The following is a 25,222-nucleotide window of genomic DNA, read 5'->3' as shown; positions in this document are numbered from 1 at the left end:
CTAGGAAAGCTTGTAACATGTCGCACATTCAGAGCGCTCCACAGGCTAGTGCGCTACTCCTTTATATAAAGAGGGATTGCAGTCTTTTTAATAATGTCAGCTAAACCCAAAATAAAACACATAATTGTAAATGTTAGGTGAAACAAGCACAGTCCGGATTCTGCTCTGTTTTAAGGGACTGTTCCCACTGGAATGAGTTTTTTTTTCACTGGTCTCTATTTTAGGATTCAGGAGGAAGAATGGAATAAATATATTGTACCCTCAAAAAATGAGTCTGAAAAATGTAAAGTGAGTCGGACTTTCAGCTTTCTGATGAACAGAATGACCAGCACACGGAATAAGTGCAAGGTAATTTGGGATTTATGTCTATATTATTATGTATAATTATGTCACTGCAATTAAATGAATTATAAATGAGAATCTAAATTTGTATGTAAAGATAAGTTGTTGTTTATTACAAAACCACATAAGTAATAGGAAGAAACTTTTATCTTTATTTTTTAATTTTAAAATGTTATGCAGGATACCCTGAAATGGCCTTCATATTAAAAAACAGCTTTCCTTTTGAACAGTAGCCTTAGCTGAACAATATCAAATATTTCCCTTGCCATTTTTTTGATGTTATTAATAATCTCTTTTGGCAATTTAGCCAGAGTTTAAACATATGAATTGCCTTTAAGAAATAATTTTCTTTGTTAAATAAAATTAAGAGGTATGGGCCTGTTGTTGCAATTACTCTCAATAAGTAAGTAAGTCTGTAACTTCTACATTGGTATGTAATTGGTTGAATTTGCCTTGTTTGAAGTTAATGGGACTTCTTGCATGAGTAAGCACTGCTTAGTCTTTAAGAGCTGCAGGTTCGAGGCCTGCACAGTCAGGCATACATACTATGGAAGATAGATTAGAACATTTGTGGTTTAATTTTGAGACATCTGAAATTTAGATTAACAGCATCAATTAGCAGCTTTAGAGATGGATTTGGCCTACAAGATCTTTCCGGCTGACCTTTCAGCAGTTCTTCAGGCTTTCTGGTATGCCCTTATGTGCCCCAGGATATCCTAATGTACATGAATGTGAAGGTGGTTGGCTGAGGTGATACCTTCAAGAGTGGCAGAGCTGGCTCTGAACATGTATGTCTGGTCCAGCAGCCATACATTGGCCTGTGTCTCTGTGGTCTCCTAAAGAATAACTACCAGAGCTGCTCAGAGAAATGTATACTCACATCTAACAGGAGTACTTTAAAATAGGAAGAATTTATTAGATTCATTAACACTCATTAAAAATGTTATTTCTAATGTCTTCTAAGATCTAAAGACAAGTTGTCTAAATTTACATAACTGCAGCTTTAACTGCAGAGGCACGAGCTTGCCTGTATGCCTCAGGGAGATGTAGGCATTGATATTTGTTTGTATGTGCAGCAAGGCTATAACACTTCTTAAATTTAATATTCTGGCCCTTTCCTTTTTGTGGCTTTATAAATGTATTTCTGCCGGTCTTCCTTGATAATGCATGCTGGCTTAGCTGTCAGTGAAAGCAATGCCTGAATCATTTTAGGACTTCAACAATGTTGGATGTAATAATATAGCATGCTATTACAAGTCTTCCAGGAGAGGAAATAAATGTTTTAGAATAATTTGCTCTTAAAAGGGAATGTTTTAGTGTTTTTAAGATTGAATCACTTTATCTTCTTTTCTAATGTCCCCCCCCCCCCCTTTTTTTTTTTCTTTTTTCCTGCCTTTGCTGTTGGGGATGAAGACAAAAAATAAAGATACCAAAGATAAAGAGAAACTGAACAGTCACAGTTTTACAAATGGGACCGTCTCAGGAGTTACTCCATGTATGGCTTGTGAAAAGGCCCTCCTAGGAAAGGAGTCGCTGCAGTGCTCTCGTAAGTAATTGCTGGTTTTTTTGTGTGAACTTTTACAGTGCTTCAAATCCTGCTTTGAGATCCTGGTTCCATGTTTTATTTCAAAAAGAAACCTTGCCTGGATTTGGATGCACCTCCTTTATGTGATGAGCTGAGGTTGGCAAGGGAGAGGGAGGGAGGATGGCAAGTGACAGCTTCAGAAGGGACCACGGCCATCTCCTAGCCCCAGCACATTAGGCAAAAACTTCTTCTAGCCCAGGGGCTGTAACATCAAAGCATCCTCAGGGCTACTTTAGTAAGTGGACGTGGAGGAGGGAAAAAGGTGAAGCCTCAGAGTAACATTTTGTGCAGGCTGGGGACCATGTTCAGTGCCAGGCTTTGAAATGTGCCTTCTCTTTCAGATTGCAAAGTGATTGTGCATAAGAGCTGCAAGGAATGTGCTCCTGTGTGCACCAAGGTAACCTCCTATACGGCACTGTTCTTACTAGAGCGTATCTGCTTTCCAAGGGGACTGGGAATATCATGAAGGAAAAAAGAAAGTATACACAGTCTGCCCAGAGCCAGTGTCTGTATACAGAGGGCTGCAAGGGTGTCACAATGTCTAATGTGAGCAACAAAGCAAGCACTGTGCTTGAACAACAGTTTTTAGAAGAGGGTCACAAATGAGTTTAAAGAGATATTTCTATTTTTGAAAGAGTGGCAAGCTCAAATTGTGAAATTGTGTGCCTGGAGGGGTGCAAAAGGGATTAAAAAGAAAGGCTCCTCAAAAGCACGTAGCCCCTTCTTTAGAAGGGGGAATCCCATGTGTTTGGAATAATGGAAAGCAGAGATGGAAGGGACTCTGGGAGGCCATCTAGTCCATCTCCTCACACTTGGCCAAGGTTACTTCTAGGTAACAATTTGAGCAGATGTTTGTCTGACCTGTTCTGGAAAAATCTCTGGAGGAGGACACTCCACAGCCTGCCTAGGCAGTCGTTCCCAATGTTCTGCTGCCGCTGCAGACAGAGCAAAATCAGCACTCAAGCTAATGGATGCTACCTCCTTTTAAATACGAATACATGCATGGTGAGGTTATCATGGCAAAGACATAATTTTCGAAAACAGATGTGCAAGGCTTCTGCCCTCATGGAATAAAATGGGACTTGCAAAGAAGTGTGCCACAGTGATAGAGGTCATTTTTCAAATTAGTGGAGTGTGTCTTTCTGGTGTAGCTGGGTTTTGCATCATGGTGGCTTGCAGGGAGAACGTGTACACCTTAAACTGGACGTAAATCAGGTGGTTTTATTTATTTTGGTTATAGCTGTCATGTCATAGCCTTGCACAAGTTTCTGGGCAGCTTTAGGGCATTAGGACAGCTGAACTGACAACTGGCAGTTTTAATTACTGGGGCTTGGGGATTATTTGTCAAGAGGAGACAACAGTCCCCACCACCCCTGACTCATCTCAACAAGAAGGAGGTGCAGAAAAAGTTCACTGACCCACCTCAAGTGAAGTACATGCCTAAGCAGAGCAGGCTTTTGCTACAGGTTTTGCAAAAGTCCACTTTCGAAGGGGGATTGATTCTGCCTTTGATACCCAGGCTTCCTCAGGTAGTGCCCTGCCACAAACGCTTTGAGCTTATTTGAATGTAAAGCCCTGAATGTGAACTCCTTTTCTTGCAGCCTTCACAGGCAATATTCATATAGAGAAAGTAAAATGCTATAACTCAGTGTGTCGGTTTATTCTATATAGCTTCAGTTTTGTATTGTAGTACAAATAATATAATTCTACTTTGAATATTGTTAGCCACCAATAACTAATAAACTTGGATTTATTAGTTATTGGTAGAAATTAGGACCATAATTCTTGAAGCCCTTTTGTGTGATGATATACATAAGTGAGTTGCTGACTTGACTATTCACTGTGTTATCAGCTATGATTTCATTGCAATTTTGTAAAATACTTTTTTCAGAAATCCCAGGAGAGGTACCATAACAAAAACAAACCCCAGGCTGGTGTAACAAGTAAGTTAGGAAGTGTAAACCTAGCACTTCTAAGTTAAGCCTTGGTTAAAAAACATGGGACTGACAAAATGAACTTTCCTGCATCATTTGTGTGTTTCTATTTTTTCATTTCAATACCTGTAAGAAAATGTGTGAGTCTCTAACACGAGTAGGATTTTTTAAAGAAATTACTGTTGAGTTAACTTGTCCTCTACTAAAATGAGTGGGAGTTTTACTATGCTTTGTTTTCAGTGAGAATGAAAATCAAAAGTAGTCAGTTCTGTCTTGTGCTTCTGAGTATGTCATTTACCGTATGCACAAATATTTGGGTCTCCTATGTTCAGGTTGCAATGTTAGAGCATGTATGATTTGAGATTGTTTTCTTCTCAATATCTATGGCAGAGCTATTGCAGTTTGCCTACAGGCTTATCTTTATATTCTGTGGGAGAGCATCACAGTCTTGTACCATGGCAAGCAGACATTCTTGATACCCAGTATAGGTCAATATGAACACCAGATAGCATTTCTCAGTATAAGTGTGCTGTTGATGACATACTCTACGTTGTTTGTCAAAATGTTGTGTTGTGCTTTGCCTCACAGATTCCCTGCCTGGAGACATTTCACAGATGGTGCTCTTCCCAGTGCATCCTTCTTCCTCTGTGCCTATCGGTCTGTCTGCTGGAAGGAGGGAAGCCTCGCAACAGTCCCACTTCTTGTCCAAAAGTGTCCCCAGTGCAAGTTTTGAAAGGTAGAGGGCAGCTGCTGGGGGACTATGCTAGATACATCATTCAGCATTTCTAGGAAAACTGAAACCATTAAATAAACGTGGGATTTTTTTTTTCTGCTGTAGAAGATCTATGCCATTTTCTGAACAAGACTCTGAGACTAGCACCTGGAGGTCCAAGTCACGATCCGAAGAGATGTTACAAGCATTAGGGACCTTTTCTTCAATGGATCCTTTTATGATGGAAGGTGTGAAGTATTGCACAGATATTGCATTTTGTAACCTGTATTGGAAAGTGCAAAATAGAAAAACTCCTTAGCTGATATAGGAAGCCACTTCATCTGCTAAAAGAAGAGCACCTATTTTTGATAATTACAATTGTATCCCTCATTAAAATGATACAATCAGACACATTAGCCTTAAAATACAACTTTTGCTTTCTTCCTTGTAACTAACTCTTTGATAACTTTTAGAATATTTTTGTACGGTGTTACAATTTTGAAATAACAGGGATAAGTGTATTTGGCATCCTTGCAGAACCAGAATATACTTTTCTTCTGCACTCATCTGATCATCTCCATTGACAGTGTACATTGCAAAACGTAAACCTACATCACTTGTATTTCTTCAGTAGCCCCAAAAATCTTACCTCCCACTGGTGAACTGTTCTCCTAAAATGGCTGCGTGTCCTTGTGAAGTGAATAGAACTAAACTTTTTCTGTAGCTAGGTGTGCGACTGAATTTCAAAGCTGAAGGGCATTCACTCACAAATGATGGTGCAGATACAGATATCTCTTGCTGGACATCTACTTCTGAAAATGTTGGATTTTATTTTAAAATTTTTAAAAGTTTTTTCAAACAAAGAAGTATAAAAAGGATTTAATCTGAGAAAAGAAGGGTGTTTCTTTTTTATTGTCCTCCCTCACTGTCATGTTTGCATTTCAACACTTTTGTAATGATATTGACATCTGTCAAGATTCTCAGTTGTAAAGCCACTGCCACTGTTTTCAGAAGCTTTGTCTAAAGTTCATCCCTGTGATTCGTTCCCCTTACTATATGAATAGATCTGCGTGTGCAAAGGGACTTCCTTTACTGTTTGTGTGCTGGTGTTAATGAGATATATGTTTTGTCATAGATGATGTGGATTTGTCTCAGTGGACTGATCTCCGCACAGATGCACAAGAGTTTGAGGCGGAGTCCTGGAGTCTTGTTGTGGATCCAATGTTTTGTAGCAAGCAGGAAAAGGATGTCATCAAGAGGCAGGATGTCATTTTCGGTCAGTATTTCAAAGCTTCGTGTAGGTTTAAAAACAATTTGGCATAGAAAATAGAGAGGGAACTTACACATTTTATGTCCAGAAGAATGAATGCTTCAACTCAGAATAATAAGAAGGTTCAAAGAACATTTTTGTCACAAATTACAGTGTGTGCTAGAGCTAAGGGAATGGAGAATAGTGACTACCAGACAAGTCTACCCTGTTCACAGAACGGTTGAGGTTGGAAGGGACCTCATCTGATCCCCAGCTCAAGCAGTTGCAACCCTAGCTTATTCAGTGCGGTACAGTTGAGAGAACTGTACCAGAACCAGATAAATTAAGTCTTCCTACTGACATAATCTATTATGTTTGAGACTCATGCAGAAAAAATCATTATGACTGTACATTTGAATGTTGCTAAAGTCTATCTTAGAGGGTGTGCAAAATGTTCAGGTAATTACTATGCTGTTTTGTTTTACACTGCAGAGCTGATGCAAACAGAAGTGCATCACATCCATACCCTGTTCATTATGTCTGAAATATTCAGGAAAGGGATGAAGGAAGAACTGCAGCTGGACCACTGCACAGTGAACAGAATATTCCCCTGCTTAGATGAGCTACTGGAGCTGCACAGCCAATTCTTCTGCAGAATGAAGGAGAGACGGCAGGAATCATATGAGGCAGGGAGCGAACGTAATTTTGTCATCAGCAGAATTGGAGACATCCTTGTGCAGCAGGTAGAGGCATCAGCTCTGTTAATCCTTTATATACGCAAGGTTTCCAAATTAAACAACTTATTGACTTTAAAACTCTTGTGGGCAAGAAGAGGCTATGGTTGCCTCATAAAATTCAAAGACTGTTCCCTCCAGATTATTGCAAGGTGAAATAGCGATGAGAGAAAATCATTACTGACAGGTAACTGTGATGGACTTGGGATGAATTTCTACCTATACAGTACAAGCGACAAGGAAAGTGATGAACTTTGTCCTGTTCGCAGTAGAAGGCTGCTACCACCATACCATGGACTGCAAAAAATGGAAGCAATGGATTCACTTTTTTAATAGCCGAGCAGAGGTGTGAAGAATTGACTGATGATGGAAAAGAAACTGCCTGTTCATTTCTTATAGCGATCTGGCATGGTGCATCTTAAGTTGCTGCTCACTACAGAAGGGGTGGTCGCAGCATATTTATGGTGGCCATAGAACAGCTAACTAAGTGCTTGCTGGTCACACTTCAGTTCCTCACAATCAGGAGAGTGAGGCTCTTCACCTTTGTTCAGTCAGTTTTCACTCCACTGAAATAAAGAAGCTGAACCGTTATCTTGTCTAGAAGCAGTGTGGAGATCAGACAAATGCAAGTAAGCCTCGAAGGGATTGTGTTTGCAAAGAGGTGACGGAAATGCTGTTATAATAATTGTTCTAACCGTTATTGGCAAGACTGTAGTGGAGGTCGCTTGTGCTCTCTCCAGCCTACGTTCCTCTTCTTGCTCCTGAAGACAGCTAGCCTGTTTTCATTCTGTAGTGACAGTCCCTGTTAGGGAAACTTAGAGAACTTGAGAAACAAGTAGCATAAAATTTGTGCAATTAATGTATTTGTACAAAATACATGAATTGAAGGTATACACATTGCTGTTAGGTGCAATGTTGAGCACAATTCACTTATTATTTCTTCAGTTTTCAGAGGAAAATGCAACTAAAATGAAGAAAATATATGGAGAGTTTTGCAGTCATCAAAAAGAAGCTGTTAATCTCTTCAAAGAGTTGCAACAAAACAAGAAGTTCCAGAATTTTATTAAAGTAAGTTTATGTGGAAATGTGATCACTATTGACAAAATGCTCAGGAAAAGGATATGTGGCTTTTACTTAGATTTAGGGTTGAAATTATATTCAGTAACTCACTTTTAATAGCTAATAAAAAAGGCGAAGTTTTTTCCTCCTTAACCAGTGAGATGATAAATTACATTTTTCTTTCAGATTTTGGAAAGCTTTGGCATCCAGTGTGTATTACACACATGTTCCTGTTATAGTACACCTCATCTCTCAAGGCAGCAACTGTTCCTTGGGGATGGTTCAGATAACACAGTATATTGTTATAGATTATTCTAATGTATTTAGATCATGTTTCTTATTAGTCAATTGGTGGTTTAATATGCATTTACTACTTAAGGTATATATTGGTCTCTGTGCAGCTGAGAAATAGTAACCTGTTGGCAAGACGCCAAGGAATCCCTGAGTGCATTTTGCTCGTCACCCAGCGAATCACCAAATACCCTGTTCTGGTTGGAAGGATATTGCAGTGCTCAAAAGGTGAATAAAAGCCAAAGAGTTGCTTCATGTCTGGAATCCTAGCATGTTTCTAATGTAAGGAATATGCAGTGCTACAGTATAACAAAAGATGAAATTCTGTAGAGAACCAGGGAAACGTAAATACCTACTTTTCAGGCAAATGCCACCTAAACAGGGTGTCTGATGTATGTAGCCTTTGTCAAGGCTGGGCTCTGAAGATTTCCAATATTCCAGCCACGTAAACCATAGAAGTCCAGAAGAGCATACTTATTTTAGGAAAAGATCTTGACTAGAGGATGTGAACTAATTCAGGCATGCATCTGCACCTTCTTTGAAATTAGTTCTGGTGGTGTCTCTTGTAAGTCTCTTGCAAACATTTTGTAAATCACTCTCCACTTTTTCAAACAAAGCTTGAATGACCTCTGGAATTTTGTAGAGCATTTTAGAAATACTAATAACTTACAGATATTTCCCCCCAAATGGGCAATAAATGAGTGTTGTAGAAAGTTGCACATCAAAATGCAAACCCTTTGTGCTTGCAATCCTGTTTCAAGGATTTTTTTCACTTAGCCAGAAGAGTAATATAATATATGATTTACTTAGCCATTAAAGTTTTTTTGAATGCTACAGCTCATAAGTAATTCAGGAACTATTCAACATGTTGTTTTGACTAATGAATAAATCTGAGGAACATGTCATTTTTGAATAGGCAAGTCAAACAAAGGTAGATGCCTCTAATATTTCTAGTAAATTGATTGCCAGGTTCAACTTAAAATGACATATCTATCAATTTAAGCTTTGCATCATGTTGATAGTTCCCAGAAAGTAAGGAATGATATCTTCTCTTGAATATGCTGACTACTATCATGTTGTTTATTTTTTGTTGCATACAGAAGGAACAGAAGAACATAAAGACCTATGCAAAGCCCTTTGTCTAATTAAGGGCATGATTGCAGCCGTCGATTTGAAAGTGAATGAATATGAGAAAAAGCAGAAGCTGTTGGAAATTCTCAGTAGAACTGAAAACAAAACATATACAAAGCTGAAAAGTGGCCATGTTTTTAGAAAGCAAGACTTAGTAAGGAAAGAGAGGATACTTCTTCATGAAGGTTTAGTCTACTGGAAGACAGCAACTGGTCGTTTCAAAGGTATTCCATCCAAGCAGTGAAGTCCTTTAGTTCTTGATTTGCAAATAACAGATGAAGATTGTTTGGTTTAAGAATGAAGATACTTTATTATGCTGTATTGCAAACATGAATTTCTGAGGTAATGGTATTAGGAGTATCCCACTAATTGCTAGGGGAGTAGTTCCAGAAGCTGCCATGGTTTGTGGCTAATTCACTGTATATCTGGGAAAGAAGACAAGTTCACATGCAAAGCCATCAGCTGCATTTCTTCTTCCAGTCCTCTCCTTTTATTTCATTGGTTTGCAGTTTCATCCCATAACATAGTCTTGACTTGTACGTTTATACTGTTCATAGTACTGGCCATTGAAAATAATGCATGAAAAATCATGTGCTGTTCTTTAGTGGTACTGGGACATCCGCAGCAGAAAAGAAAATCTGAAGCCACATTTGGCTGGAGCCTGGTTTTTACATGCAAGCTCAGAATTTGATTTTTGGTGTTAATCACATGTAGCGGTTGGGTTTTTTTTGAGCTTACTAATATTTGCTGTACAACTTTATAAAGCTATCTGTTCATTGTTATTCCAGAAATACTTTTACCAGTGTAATACTCTGCCGTGAGTATATGTTACAGCATAGGCAAAACAAAATTTATGTGGGCGTAGTTTTTATCGGGTTACCTGTGAGTGGCCTGGGGAAGCTGTACTGACATTGGAGTGAGGATTTCTTCTTTCCTGGGGCCAGTGCTCCAGCATGGTGCTGCAGGAGGGTAGATAGCAGAAAATGTGTTTTTTCCTGGGAGATACAGTGATGGCGTGCTGTTGCTTCATGCAGACCGTAGTCTAATCCAGATATTTCCTGTTTAGTTTACTGTAGGATTCTGTGGGATATTTATTGATCAGGGCTTCTCCCTTCTTAAAAGAAGAAAATAACTATAATTGTAATAACTTTTAATTAAAAAAACATTATTTTCCTTTTCTCATTTTAAGACACCTTAGCTCTGCTTCTAACTGATGTACTACTGTTCTTACAAGAAAAAGATCAAAAATACATCTTTGCAGCTGTTGTAAGTATATTATCAGATGTTTGAATATATACATTGCACTTCTATTGGTATATTTCTTGAAACTTAGGTCCTTTTCTAAGGTATTCCCTCATAATGTTGTTTTTTTTTTTCATAAAATCCTGTAGTGTATTCAGAACAGTAATATGCCAGTATATGGAAAATTAAGTTTATTTTCGAAATTAAATAATTTTTGTAGGAAAAAGGTTGAAAATAACAGAATGATATTTTTAGTGTCATGCCTCATCTGATTATGAAGGTGGGAAGTAGAGCAGACTCTTTCAATTATCTAAAATAAATTTTAACTTCTGGTTCTGTAAAACAAAACAGAAGAATATTTTTAATTTCAAATGTAGTAGTAAACAAACATAAAATGTGTGAAAGGTCATGGAGAGAAGTTCCCAAACTATAGAAATATAAACATTATATGAATACTGTATCTTTGAGCCTCCAGAATTTACTTTTTAGCACATATCCAGTGCTTTACTTGTTCATAAATGCTACAATGTATTTTTAAAAATAGTTTAAAAAGGTGTGTGAATACTCAAAACTTGCAGCCTCTTAGACCTGGTGAGAACATACGTAGTCTGACTATACCAGGACTAGTATTAGACCAATTAATTGAAAAATTGTGCTCTTCTAAAGGTGTGATGTTTTATAAGAGAGTCATTTATTATGTGCATGTGCTGTGACTGTTTCCCCCAGGACCAAAAGCCTTCCGTTATCTCCCTTCAGCGGCTCATAGTAAGAGAAGTAGCCAACGAAGAAAGGGGGATGTTTCTGATTAGCGCTTCAGCTGCAGGCCCTGAGATGTATGAGGTTCATACCAACTCCAAAGAGGAACGTAACAACTGGATGAGGCATATTCAAGATGCAGTGGAAAGGTAGAGGAAAACGCTTTTGGTTTTCATCCTGGCAGTCCAAGGCAGACAGGAGGTCGGTTGGATATTCGTGGCAGTGTGCTCTCTGTTCTTCATTGCACTGGATCCACCCTGTGAGGCTGGGTTTTCCTCTGAGCTCAGGATTCACAGACCCCAAAACCTCGTTATCACTTCTGCCAAACTTCCGATGTTACTTCTGGTTTCCCACTGAATTGGCAGACCCTTCCCGTTCCCCATTGGGTGTCCTTACCAGCCATTGTAAGCTTCCCTCACCTTTGCCTTTGGCGCTGGATGCTTTCCAGAGTCCTACAGGTGTCCATACAACTATTTTGCGGAAATCCCCAATCATGCCTGTTGTCTTGGTGTCAGATCCTTAAGAATGGCAGGGAAAGCATTGCTCCTTATGGGGTCCAAGCTTAAGTTTAGCACAGCAAACCTGCGTGAGGGCCAGTCACTCATTTGCTGCACGATGCAGCCTTACCAGAATTAAAAGCAGTCGTTCAGTCTGGTTTATGTCCAGTTACTGCTTTTTAAAGCAGCAGACAAATGGCATGCTTCTGGATTGTAGCAAAAGTTGGTGCTGATGTTGTGTTCTATTTGTTATGAAAGATGAATATATGATGTGCAGATTTTGCTTTATCCACCTTTGCTCGTCTTTCATCTTTGAAGTTGTCCAGAGGAAGAAGAAGAAGTAAAAATGAGTGAATCTGATGAGGACAGACGTATTGCTGAGGCCAAAGCATCCAGAATTCAGAAATGTCAAGGTGTGGTACCTTTCCTGCCAGTCTGAGAGCTCCTGTGTCCTGAGAGCTCAGGATGAATGAATCATGTGCCCATTCTAGCTGATGGGTTCAGAGTGGCTCGGTAGGCAGAGTCACAGCAGAGAAAGTTGTCATGGTATAATGTGAGTTTATTGAAAGAGAACTTTTTTTTTTCCAAACACTTTATATTTTTGCTACATTACCGTGAGTAAAAAAGAAAAAAGAATGCTTTCAGAATAACTTCTGAATTTCTCATATTAGCATTAGGGCCAGGTAGTTCCATGTTTGTGGAAATACCTCAAATCTTCAGTAATTGTGTGGCTTTGTGCTTGTTTATGGCATTTCATCCTTTGCTGCTATTATTTTTATCTGAGAATGTAGCTGATAGGGATAAATTGTGCCTCCTTGGTTCCCCTACACCTAACTTCTACATCTTTATGCTGCTGCGAGGAGAGAAATTCCAGCAATGTCCTTCCTGTAGAGCGCCACAGAGAAGGGCATCCTCTGCTGAAAGTGTTCTTTGATGTTGAGGCACTGAATCAGCACACCTGGCTGCCTGAGCCAAGTGCTTTTCCAGCATTGATCATTGTGAATGCAACAGGAGGTAGCTGAGGACTGCAGAGTGCAGCCAAGGCCACCTCATCAGGGCAGGGCACTGGCCTGGCCCTCTGCCAGGGTCTGTGCCAGCTTTCATTAGGACAGACTATGAGATGAATTTGGTTCCTGGCCACTTAAAAAGGGCCTAGCTTGAGTTAGCAATGTCTATGTGGCGTAAGGATTGGAAGGGTGAATGGGGAATGTGCTTTGCCTGCAGGATAAAAAATGCTAATATAGTGTTCAATTTTGGTTGACAGAATCACTGAGTAACCAGGACCAGCAGATCTGTAGTTACTTGGAAGAGAAGTTGCATATCTATGCAGAACTGGGAGATATGAGTGGGTTTGAGGATGTTCATGTAGAACCCCACCTCCTTATCAAACCTGATTCTGGAGAAACTCCACAGGCTGCTTCATTGCTGGCAGCAGCACTCAGAGAAGGTGAGTTTGCATGGGAAGAGTGGGCTGGTGGCTCTTCCTGTGGGCAGACAATTCAAGGTAAGAAAGTACAGCTGTGTTGCCTTGTGCTGCAATTCTGTCAAGTCACAAGAACTGACAGTGTCAAAACTTGGCAAAGGGCGTTGAAGAGAAGTCTCTCAAGTTTATATGTGTCAGGCGCATGAGATGGTACCTGCCAGATTGTAAGATAAGGGATGTGTTTAGTGCACAACATCATATATAAGCAGGCAGAGACATGGTGTTAGGTTGCACCTAAGTATTCTTCCCTTAGCTGTCCTCCTTGTGGTACAACCCTGTGAAGCACATCACAGGATGCAGTATGATACTGCATCTGGTCCCTGACCTTCACCTATCTTGATTGATTTGATAATGTATCAGAATCATATGCAGACCAAACTACAGATCATCTTGGCAGATCTGCCAAGAAACACCTGATAGAATTGCTGTAGGAGCTGTGTTTTTTCTGCATACTGTCTAACAGAGAGACGATACCTTGTGCTACCTACAGTGCTGTCCTCCAAAGGAAGGAAGGGAATGATACTTGTGCATATCTTGTCTAGTTGGAAGTTCAGCTAAACTGCTAAACTCAACTGAAAAGAGTCCTGGTAAACTGAGCTATATCTAGCATGGGCTGTATGCTTTTTGAGAAGGACTACAAGATTTTACCATCACCTAAATTGAGAGCTGTGGGCTAATAACCAGATTTCAATGGATAAAGCAGCAAAGGTTGCTCTCCATCATCATTATGAAGACAGAGAGCATTTTATTGATAAAATTGATAAAACTTGGGTAGGGAATATATGTCAGTGATTCAACAGTAAATGTCATTTTAGCTAAAATGGCAACCTATACTTACACAGCTTACTTTACTCACTTTTAATTTTCACTTTCTCTCATGCTAATGTTGATGTTGTCTTGGATTTTAGGACTCTTCAGCATACTGTAAGGAACTTGCAATTGCTTACACTGTAGGCAATTTGTGGGGATCATCTTCCAGAACAGACATACTAAGTCCCTGAGCTAATAGCAGACTCTATAGGAATAAAGCATTGCTCACAGTAGGGAAGGATAGAATTAGGGAGTGCTTAAGCAAATTGGATATACACAAATCCATGAGATGAGATGGCATAAATCCAAGGCTGCTCAGGGAGCTGGCCAATGTCATTGTGAAGCTGCTTCCTATCATCTTTGAAAGGTCATAGTGATCAGGAGAGGTTCCTGATGACTTGAAGAAGAAAAGCATCACACCCTTCTTCAAGAAGGAATATATAGGGAACTACAAAATAGTCAGCCTCACCACCATCTCTGAGATGGTGATAGAGCAGATCCTTCTGGAGGCCATTTCCAAGAACATGAAGGACAAGAAGATCACTGGGAACAGCCAGCATGGATTCATCAAGGGCAAATTGTGTCTGACCAACCTGATGCTTTTTATTATGAGAGGAGAGCAGTGCATGTTGTTTACCTTGACATCTGCAAGGCCTTCAATGCTGTCTGTACTGGCTGTAATATCCTTACAGCTGTATTGGTGAGATATGGACTGCACAACTGTGTGGAAAATTGGCTGGACTACTGGACTGAAAGGGTTGTGATCAGTGATACGACGTCCAGCTGGCAACATATTATTAGAGGATTCCCTTAGAGGTGGATCCTGAGACCAATACTGTTCAACATATTTATTAATGAAATTAACCGAGGGATTGAATACACTCTTAGCAAATTCATGGCTGTCACCAAAAGAGGCAGCGTGATCAATGTTCTGGAGAGACTTCTACAGATGAGGAAAATGGGCTAGGAGAAACGCCTAGAAGTTCGACAAAGTGCAAAGTCCTGCATCTGGAATGGAGTAATCCCATGTCTTGATGCAGACACTGACTAGATAGAAAATAGCTTTTCAGAAGTGGACCTGGAAGTCCTACTTGACAGCAAGTTGACCATCAGGCAGCAATGTGCCGTTGTGGCAAAGAAGGCCAACTGCCTCCCAGGCTGCTGCATTAGGAGGAGAGTTGCCAGCAGGGTGATGGAGGTGATCCTTCCTCTACTCACCCCTGCTGAGTCCTGTCTGGCGTGCCGTGACCAGTGCTGAGCTCCCTGGGACAAGAGAGACATTGACAAACTGGAGCAAATCCAGCAAAGGGCACCGAGATGACTAGGGGGCTGGAACACATGACTGAGGACAGTCTGAGGAGAGGCTGAGATAGTTGGCCTGTTCAGCCTTGAGAGAAGGCAGCTTGGTGGGATCTCCTTGCTGTCCTCAGCTGCTTAATAGGGGATACAGAGAAGTCAGATTTTTTGCACAGGCACATGGTGATAGGACAAGAGACAACAGGCACAAGCTGGAGCATAGGTAATTCTAATTAAAGGAAAGGAAAAATTATATACTGTGAGGGTGGTGAAAAACCGGAACAGGTTACCCAGAGAAGTCTCCATCTTTGGAGATGTTAAAAGCTTGTCTGTGCAAAGCTCTGAGCAACCAAATTTAGTTCGACCAGCTTTGAGTAGGGCGTTGGACTAGATGACCTCTGAAAGTCCCTTCCAACCTAAATTATTCTATGAGTCTATGTCACTGATGTATGCATGAAGGAGCTATTTAACGGGCCTCTGTAATTCTGTGTGTTTTCCTCTCTAGTTGAAAGTCTCCATGTTGCTGTAATGACATCACAAGTGAGTGAAACAGTCAGATCACCAGAGGAAAGTATTGAGGAATTAAGTGTGAAGAACAGATTTAGTGCCAATGAAATCTTGGAATCTGTTCCTGATGGTGAGTAAAATTCGATGCTTTTACATATTCAGAGTGCTAAAATAATTGATACCGGATTGTTTTTTTGGAAAGCTTTCTTGGTCTACGGCAGAATCAATAGAAAAATAATGTAATAAAAGTTGTCTTTGGGCAAATGCTTAGGTAGTCTAAACTGTCATATAACTTCATTAAAGTAAATAGATGGTTTGCATCCACTGCATCTTTTCCATAGCACATGCCTACATTCAGCAATATCGAGTCAGATTTGCTTATCTCCATACACTTTCTCGTTGTTGCTCAGCTCCACAGCAAATCTATATTGCAGTACAGGCCATTTCCCAAGTCAGCCAGTTTTTGTCAGAAGGCCTGAAAACCAGGACTGACATTACAATAATTACAGCTGTAAAAGGTGGCATGGTTTTCTTGCAACAAAAATACAAAAGAGAGTCCTGTAAAAAGCATTGCTGCAGAGCATTTTTAGTGAAATGGCTATACTTATCTCCAAACTTTCCTAAGTGAAACACTACAACAGTACTAATTTTTAAGGTAGGAAAACTGGATTATCCCATCTGTGCCATCCTGGCTTCCAAATTTGTTTTTCCCCAGCCTAGAATCCATTATGTAACTCCAAATTACGTAAATCTCTATTTTCAGCATCCTGTGAGTAGTTGTAAAAAAGTGTGCCCTTTGTTTCTCTAGTCAGAATATGCTTTGATACCTTTCTCTTGCATTTTAATGGGGCTTTATTTGTTACATGCAGAAATAAAAGAAGTTGAAGACTCATCTGAAGTTGATCTCAGTGCTGAAAATGAAATGGCAGGTGCCAATCTAGAGGATAAGGTATTGTAATAATTTTTTCTTCTCTGTTGCACATAGCACTCTGAGCACTGGGAATGTAAATGCTGCCCAAATTTTTAAGGGATATCTAAAGACTGTTCCAAAACACAAAGCGTGGGATAGGCACATTTCACCCAAATCCAGATAATTCAATTTAGTAGAGGTCACCGGAATTAATAATGAATTTTTAAAAAGCAATCATAACAATCCAAATGCAGAACAATTTTCCTGCCAGGCTTACAGATCGGTGAGTAGTAATAACAGCCACAGTGTTTTCGCACCACTTGTACGGGCCACTTAAGAGCCTGGTTCTCTGCTGTTGTCATTCAATACATCCACCTCTATGGAGCTGACAATAGTATTCCCTCTACTCCCTCCTCCTATTCACAGGATGATGAAAGTCTCCTGCAATGACAGAGACCTCAGCTAATGCAAGGAAGACTTGCGCATTGGAAGAATTTTGTCCTGAGAACAAGCACATAAAATAGGATGGATTGTCTTACACCAGCTTGCTTCAGAATTTTGAATTAAAACAAAATGGAGCAATTAGAGAACAGAAGAGAAACTGCCCATTTTCCAAAGACCTATAAGTCATAAGCAAATCTGGGGAAAAACAGAATCAAAAGTCAGTTCTGGGCAAAATTAGGAACGACAAATTTCATGTAGCAGCACAGTGTTAGAGTAAGAGCAGTATGAATTACTGTGTGGAAATAAAGTGAACTGCAATTGTGGAGTCCTTAGATGGACAAGCGGGACCACAAAAAGAATAAAGGGGAGAGACAAGAACAGAAGAATAGATCTCCTAGAAAAGGAGGTACTTGGCGTTAGCATACTGTCTTTGCGTCAGATCTGAAAGAGGGCTTGTGTGTCTGAAACCTTAGGGTATTTTTTTCCTAGCTATTTCTGGAAGACTCTTGCTAATATACTAATCTCGCTATAACCTTGCCTAGAGAAGATAGAGCCAGGCTTTTCTCAGAGGTGCATTGCAAAAGGATGAGCATCCAAGATTACAAGTTGCAGCAAGGGAAGTTCTGACTGTATATAAGGAAAAAAAAAATCATCATGAGGGTTATCAAGCAGGAACAGGTTGTCCAGAGAGGTTGTGGGGTCTCCATCCTTGGAGGTTTCCCGGTTTTGACTGGAGAAGGCTCTAAGCAACCTCATCTAACTTTGAAGCTAGCTCTGCTTTGAGTTGCAGCTGGACTAGAGGGATCTGCATCAAACTCTTCCACCCTAAGTTATTATTCTGGTCTGGCCTATTATTTGGGCAAGACTCATGTCATGTCTTACCGTGTCAGAATTAGACTTACCAGGAGGTGGCAGAACGAGCAAACATAACAGGCAAGGCAAGGGCTTTCAAGGGCGGAGGATGTTCTCCTGCCTGCCTTCGGTTGCTGGGTCTGCAGTCCTAGGGTTGTGAGGTGGAAGCACCGGGCTGAGGCCAGGTAGCCTGGAGAACCAAGAGCCGGACAGCCCGAGCGAAAGCCCCCAGCTCGGGGGTTAGATGCTGACCAAGCATCAGAAGGAAGAGTGTTGCCTGTGCAACACGTGGGTCCCAAGCAGGCAGCTGTGAGAGGTGGTCCCCATCTCATCCCCCCTGCTCCTGCCTTGTAATCGCATCTCTGGGGGGTTGTCTGAGGCACTGTGCACGCAGCCTGCCCTGGGATCTGACCGTCCTCTTCTCCACTGCTGCTCATCTCTCAGAACCGAGGTGCTAGGGAAGAGTGGCAGGGAGGTGGTGGTGGCCTGCAGCACAGGTTAAACAGCTGAACATGTTGCTTTGGACCTAACTGGACTTAAAGGGCTTGTGCTGAAGCTGTAGCGGTCCAGCTGCAATGCTGCTGCCACCCTGGCTAGCTCGACTAAACTTGCCCTGGGCTCATCCCCCAGCACTTAAGTGGTGCTGTGTGGGTTGACCAAAGGCACTTGGACTGGCTATTTGCTACCCCTTGGCTGTACCCAAGCCAGTTAAGCCTTCAATCCCCCCCTGTACACCTCCTTTATTAAATTAAACAGGACTTCAAAAACTGAAAGGAACCACACTCTTATTCAGCATGCAGGCTCTCCTTTGTACACTCACTCTTCCTCACCCTGCCAACATCTCCTCTTCTCTCTCCCTCTTGCCCTTGCTCTTCCTCCTTGCCTGCTGATCATCTTGGCTGCCCAGCAAAGTGAAAGCAGAGCTTCCCTGTGTCAGTCCTTGTGCTGCGCAGTGGCATCTGTGCAAAGTCCTCTGCTTCTCACAGCAGAGCCGAGCAGTTATGTGGCTCGTGGGTGCAGCGAGAAGCGGAGCAGGAGGAGAAGATGTGGAGAGGGAGTGGAGGGAAATACTGAAGGGAGGAAATGCTGCAGCTGGTGCTCCCTTTCCCCCTAGCTTGTCTGCGTTCAGCTGTGTTTTGGGGCTTGGTCTTTTTCATCTTCATTTTCAGTTATTGCAGCTAAATGGAGCAGCTGCTTTGCTCTCTGTGGTGGAAAATGAGACTCAGTAGACTTAGGAGAGTCAGAGGGAGAGAAAATATTCCCCAAACCCTCCTCTGCTGCTCTGAAAAAAAAATGAGGAAAATCATACAGGAAGTCTTTTCAGCGTAGCCTCAGAAGGGGTTGTGTTTTATTTCTCGTCTGTTTCACCTTATCTTTCTCAGAGGAGCTGTTCTTCATGCTGAAGGGGTTATGGGTGACTTCACCCCATAAATTTAGAAAGCTTCTTAGGAAAAGGGAGCAGGGTGGAAAGCGTGAAGTGACTGAGCCTCACTGCAATGGACAATAGTAACCATGCTGGTGCCTTTTGCAGAGTATAGCGGGCATGCAACCTTTGCTCAGTGCTGCACAGCACATCTAGGGCATTTGCCATAACCCACTAATGTGACTTCTGCTAGCTTCTTGCTACATTAATATCTCTATTTTTTAAGAGTCTTGTGCTGTTTCATCCTACTATAAGTAATCTAAACCCACTGTGCTGTATATACAGAAGTCTGGTTACTGTATTTCAAAACTGTCAAGTAAACAAAGAATGAATGGAAATGTCTTTTCTGTGCAGCATTAGTCATGAGAGGATTAAAATTGTGGATGAAATATTTTTGTTTTTACAGTTGTGCTTACAATCTCTAGTGATTTCCACAGAAACTCCAGTGTTGATAAATTACTAGTCTTCATAGGTTATTGCTTCTGTCTTTTTTCACATACCCACAAAAAGGTTTGACTCAGCACTGCATATGAATGTCTCCACTAGTTTTAGGGAAAAAAAAAAGTTACCTAGATAATACAATTCTAAAGTTAAAAACTACTTTTAAAGCAACATGTGTTTATTTTAGGGAGGAAGTATGAGTTTCCCAGGATCTACAGGGACAGAGGTGAGTTTATTTAAATCCCAGACAGAATGTAGTAGCTATTTAGTTAACAGTGGTCAAATCTTTGAAAATCCTTCTCTTTTATTTTCTAGATTGTACAAGCAATCCAGAACTTAACCCGTCTCTTGTACAGCATACAGGTGACTACTCCATTGCTAACTTTGTAGAGTAATTAGTCTTAATAATTTCCTTCTTAAGGTTTATTTTCATCTTGCCCTTCTTTTAGACATTATGTCAGTGGATGCTTATCTCTGCTGACTGTTGCATAAGTTGTCATGTAATATATTTTTGTTTTACATCAGTGGTACATTTCTTTTAGGAACTGAATAATGCTTGCTTGCTTGGAGATTAATCACCCCCCAAAAAAGGATGTGGGTACAGTCCAAAAATCTAGGGGAAAGTAAAATGATGGCTCTAACTGAACTGATGCAATTTCACGTATAGATTTCTGAAATTATAGCTCAAAATATTGAAAAATTTTAGTATTTTGTTTAGAATATTCTGCTGGCTACTAGTAAACAGTGCCTCTGCCACTTAGGTAGCAAACTTAACCCATTTTAGGTATTTCAATCTCAATTAATTATCGTGTATATTCTGTAGGGCCTTAGTCTAAAGTTTTTGCCTCTTTTATGCTAAGTTCGAATATTTTAACTTATTTTTTTCTTATTTAGGTGCAGTTTTATAGTATTATTTTAAAATGTTTCATTCGAGTATGTTTAATTTTTAGACCCTCTTGACATTAGCATATTTCATAATAATCCTGGAAACCTTGGGCTTAGAAGTTAAGTGGATTTATGCAATCCAAAAGCTAAATAAAAAGCTTATAATTCAGGTAAAATTTTTGAAAAATTGGAAACCAGCTTAACACCAGAGCGGCAGTAAGGCTTGGGATCATGCCTTAATTGTTCAGACCACGAGTTGCAGTATAGGTGCAGAGAAACAAGCAGTGGATCCTGCCTTTGTCCTGTTTACAAATCACTGGAACTGACCCAATACTGGAGGGAGAGCCAAGAAAACTGGGAATTGCACATTGTGTAAAGTTAAAAACTCTTTCTGGAGTCGACAGCATGGGGTAACGAGGCTGTGGGAATTCTCTGGGAATGTCTGCTGAAGTAGATTACCATGTCAGGTCTTGAAGACAGGCTGTGCAATAAGTGCCTCAGCAGATCTAGGGCTTTCTTACTTTTCTTTCTTCTTAATCCCAGCTATTTATTATTGTGTTATTGGAGGATGTCACAATCCTTAATGCAAACAATGTCACAACATCCTCGTGAATACAAGCGCTCTCGCTTGTAAAATAAACTATGTAGACATCAAAACTGGAATCATTACTATACTGTAGATTTCTGCCGGCACAGGTATGTCAGTCAGGTGCATGTAGCAGTATGGTCCTGATGACACGGCTATGTTGGCAGGTGCCTGTAGGACTGATGTTAGTAGGGCTGCACTGTTGCAGGTTAGCAAGGAGAGCCTTGGAGTTGGAGTGAGCTGTACTGGAAACAGTACAGTTTTATCTGTATAAGCCGCATCTGTGTTAGTAATATTTTGTTGAGCGTAGCATTCCCAGTGCTTTAATTCCCTCTTTAACCATGGAGAATAATTTTTCCTATGTGTCTCAACATCCTCTGACAGAACAGGACCCCAGCTGTAACTGAAGTGCATATGTGCAGCGGTAACATAAACATATATAATGATACTAAGTGTAAACCAGAAGCCATGTTAAAAGTGCTTGAAATGGTTGAGTGCTTTTAGAAACATCTCTTGGTAAGGGCATGAACACAGAATTTTCTCTACTCGCATGAGGAATAACCTCCCAAAAAGCTTTAAGCGCTGATATTATGTTGGGAGGTTGAAGCATTTCTATATATAATGCTTCCATGTAAAAACACAGAAATGGATTAATGCTAATATTTAAACATTTGTCTCTAATTTTGTTGTGGTGTCTAGGCAGCACTAGCTATCCAGGACAGCCACAGAGAGCTCCACAGGTTACTCCTGCAAGAGAATGAGAAGACCGGTCGGGGCCATGGTTCTCGGCTAAACCTCCTTCTGGAACAAGAAAAATACCGGAATCTGGAAAAACAAAGGGTGGAGCTGGCCAACATACACAAACTGAAGCAGCAGTTCCAGCAAGAGCAGCAGTGGTGGCTGCATGAATGCGACCAGCGGCAGCAGGAGCAGGGGGCGAGGGAGGGCCGGCTGGGGCAGCGGGAGAGGGAGTGCAGGTGCCAGGAGGAGCTGCTGGAGAGGAGCCAACAGGGACTGGCACTGCAGCTGCAGGAGTACCAGCAGAGCCTGGAGAGGCTCCAGGAGGGACAGAAAATGGTGGAGAGAGAAAGAGACAGTGTGAAAATGCAGAAGCAGCTCCTGTGGCGCTGGAAGCATGGTCAACAAAGTAGCGTGCCGTCATCCACAGAGAGCTATGAGGTGTGTGGTTCACTGCTGTAATTACATCCCTGTCTGCAGACCTAGAGAGACTTTCCTTGATGAATAGACTAGTACGTCTGGGTTTTGTTGGTTGGTACCATATAATGAGTGAGCTTCTGGGAAGCTGAGGTATAGGCATATCCAAGGGCTTTGTCTGAACCTCATGAAGTTTAATCAAGGGGAAGTGCAGAGTCCTGCCCTGGGAAGGAACAACCCCATGCATCAATATATGCTGGGGGACAACCAGCTGGATAGCAGCTTTGCAGAAAAGGACCTGTGGGTCCCAGTGGACACCAAGTTGAATGTAAGCCAGCAATGTGCCCTAGCCACAAAGGTGGCTAATGGTCTCCTGGGCTGCATTAGTCAAAGTATTGCTAGTAGGTCAAGGGAGGTGATCCTTCCCCTCTACTCCAGCCACACCTGGAGTACTGTGTACAGTTCTGGCTCCACAGTAGAAGAGAGACATAGAGCTACAGGGTGCGAGGGTCCATGGGTGTCCACTGGAGGGCCACAAAGATGGTTGAGGGACTGGGGCATCTCTCCTATGAGCAAAGGCTGAGACTGTTTAGCCTGGAGAGAAAAGGCTCATGGGGGTTCTTATTAATGTATATAAATACCTAAATGGAGGGTGTAAAGAGGACAGAGCCAGGCTGTTTTCACTGGTGCCCAGTGACAGGACCAGAGGCAATGGGCACAAACAGAAATACAGAAGATTCCTTCTGAACATCAGGAAACACTTTTTTCCTGTGAGGGTGACTGAGCACTGGTGCAGGTTATCCGGGGAGGTTGTGGAGTCTCCATCGTTGCACATATTTAAAAGCTGTCTGGACATCGTCCTGGGCAACTTGCTCTGGGTGGCCCTGCTTGAGCAGAGGGGTTGGACCAGATGACCTTACAAACTCAGCCATCCTGTGATTTTAAGCTGGGTGCCCTACAGAAGCCAAACTCAGATTGATGGATATTTAATGGAGGAGATGGAAATTCTAAGTGTGAGAATCTGTGTTTTATTCTGCTTTGCTGCTGTGTTTGCAAGATACATTGTGGCTCCTGCCTCTTGTAGGAAAGCTAAATTATTGTAATGCTTGAGGCATATAAAACTTGTAGTGAAGTCTTTGGCTGCTATTCTTGTTTCTGGACAACAGCATTGTCTCCAGTGAGGAACAGTGGCTGCTCCAGGAGTGGGAAGTGCCAGGGTCCCATGCAGTCTGTGTGTCAGGCCCTGCTGTCCTGAAACAAACAGCCCCTTAGGGAGAGAGGTTAGTATGTGGCTCCATCCCTGACAGTATAATTCCTTGGAGATGGTCATTATTAGGGGATGCAGTTTAAAGTAGCTCTGAAGCTGCTTAAGCATTTAATACTAAAAATGGTTAAGTTTTTGTTGAGGGTGAAGGATAGAGGTTGACTCTGAACTCGGCTGTCTGGGTGCTCACGTGCCAGGTGGGACCTGGCCTCTAGTCCCTGCCTTGGTGGGTACAGTCTTGATTTCCATTACAGTTCTCTAAAGCACCTGAAAATCAAAACATTTTGCCTGGCTTTTGCATATATTGAAAGCTCATGACCCAAACAGCTTTTTTTTTCCCCCCAGGTTTTCATTTTCACAAGAAAATCTGTAGAGCCTTTCTTCAAGCCATCACCTCCCTAGTTTTTCAGCTAGCAACTGACCCATAACAGGCAGTGACCATTCGGCGTCTAAGCCTGTGCCTGTGTGAGGGAGTGAAGGATTGGCCTCTGACCTCCCCCTTTTCATCTGGCTTTTGTGAACACCGTGTGAACATGACTTATCCATATATGCTTGCCCAGCCCAAACAACGAAGGCACTTCTTACTAGTATAGCTTGTGGTACAATTTTGACTTGTTTGTCAGTGCTTAAGAAGTGGATGATAAAACCAAAACTGAACTCACCTGTCAGCTTTAATGGATGGGACTTCTGAAGTCTTTTGAGGGGAGGAAGTTGAAGGATGATAGCCTGCTGCAGGGACATCCGAGATCACACAGACAGAGAGGCAAAATAATGAAATGCTGAGTGTCAAAGAGTAGTAGTTCTTAATCCAATATTTCATGTGTAAGACTACTTGTATTTTTATTTCAAGTAAACCACATGGCTTTGGATACATTCCAGGCCTCGGCTTCGTCTTTGTCCTGTGTTTTCCACTACCACACTCCTTGCAGCAGCAGAGCTGTCTGAGTGGTTGCCAGTCAGCCAGTATTCCCAGACCTGTGTTTTTGCGGTTACACTGAACCTAGCTACTTTTGGGTGGTCAAACATTGCAGTAACTCACACTGCTACTCCTGCTTTTTTGTGAGCTTGGCCTTGATAAACACCTGCAGGCAGGGAGTCTTTGCAGGAGTTGCATTTTCAGCCCCTGGGAGCCATGACCACTTGCTGAATGCTGTTTGCCATCCCCAATTTGACTGCTGCAGTCCTGTTCTCTGTGATTACTTGTCTACATGAGGTACAGTGTTATTTTTGGATTGCAGTGTACACAGATTTACATATGTGAAGTGGTACCTCGTTGAGCCGTGGGGCAAAATGTTAACTCCCTGAAAGGAGTCAGCAGAGCTCAGTGCATCCCAGGGAGCAGCCCCTTGTTACTTGCTGTTTCACAATTGTTACTGAGTTTTCCTGTGTTTTAAGGGGAGCTAAGGCAAAAAGTACTAGGTTATCGCTGTTTATTCCTGAACACACGTCCAGTTTAACAAGTTTTGAGAATTATTTCTGGGAAATTAGGTGACTATTTGCTATGAATCCCCGTTCTGTCTGGCAGTTAATTTTATGTGTCCTGGTATAAGGATTATTCATGATGATGCTCGTAGTCATATGATTTAGTTTTAGGTAGTCCTTCAAGGAGCAGGGAGTTGGACTCGATGATCCTT

General features: G+C 41.5%; 1 protein-coding gene across 1 annotated transcript in view; it reads left to right on the top strand.

Moving 5' to 3' along the window:
* The window catches only part of ARHGEF28 (Rho guanine nucleotide exchange factor 28), a 127,574-nt gene that overhangs the window by 84,485 nt on the left and 17,867 nt on the right, over nt 1-25,222 (top strand). The window contains exons 16-35 of the mRNA XM_068422497.1: nt 225-348; nt 1,756-1,888; nt 2,269-2,324; nt 3,819-3,870; nt 4,450-4,597; nt 4,700-4,821; nt 5,709-5,849; nt 6,315-6,565; nt 7,502-7,624; nt 8,017-8,134; nt 9,007-9,261; nt 10,227-10,303; nt 11,006-11,184; nt 11,851-11,945; nt 12,797-12,979; nt 15,627-15,758; nt 16,492-16,577; nt 19,886-19,924; nt 20,014-20,061; nt 21,869-22,348. Coding sequence (XP_068278598.1) covers nt 225-348; nt 1,756-1,888; nt 2,269-2,324; nt 3,819-3,870; nt 4,450-4,597; nt 4,700-4,821; nt 5,709-5,849; nt 6,315-6,565; nt 7,502-7,624; nt 8,017-8,134; nt 9,007-9,261; nt 10,227-10,303; nt 11,006-11,184; nt 11,851-11,945; nt 12,797-12,979; nt 15,627-15,758; nt 16,492-16,577; nt 19,886-19,924; nt 20,014-20,061; nt 21,869-22,348 — 2,842 coding nt within the window. The remainder of the gene's footprint in view (nt 1-224; nt 349-1,755; nt 1,889-2,268; nt 2,325-3,818; nt 3,871-4,449; nt 4,598-4,699; nt 4,822-5,708; nt 5,850-6,314; nt 6,566-7,501; nt 7,625-8,016; nt 8,135-9,006; nt 9,262-10,226; nt 10,304-11,005; nt 11,185-11,850; nt 11,946-12,796; nt 12,980-15,626; nt 15,759-16,491; nt 16,578-19,885; nt 19,925-20,013; nt 20,062-21,868; nt 22,349-25,222) is intronic.

Source organism: Nyctibius grandis, chromosome Z (genome assembly GCF_013368605.1).
Source record: "Nyctibius grandis isolate bNycGra1 chromosome Z, bNycGra1.pri, whole genome shotgun sequence".
NCBI lineage: Eukaryota > Metazoa > Chordata > Aves > Nyctibiiformes > Nyctibiidae > Nyctibius > Nyctibius grandis.
Note: the sequence above shows the minus strand (reverse complement) of the source record. Positions and strands in the feature narration are given on the sequence as shown.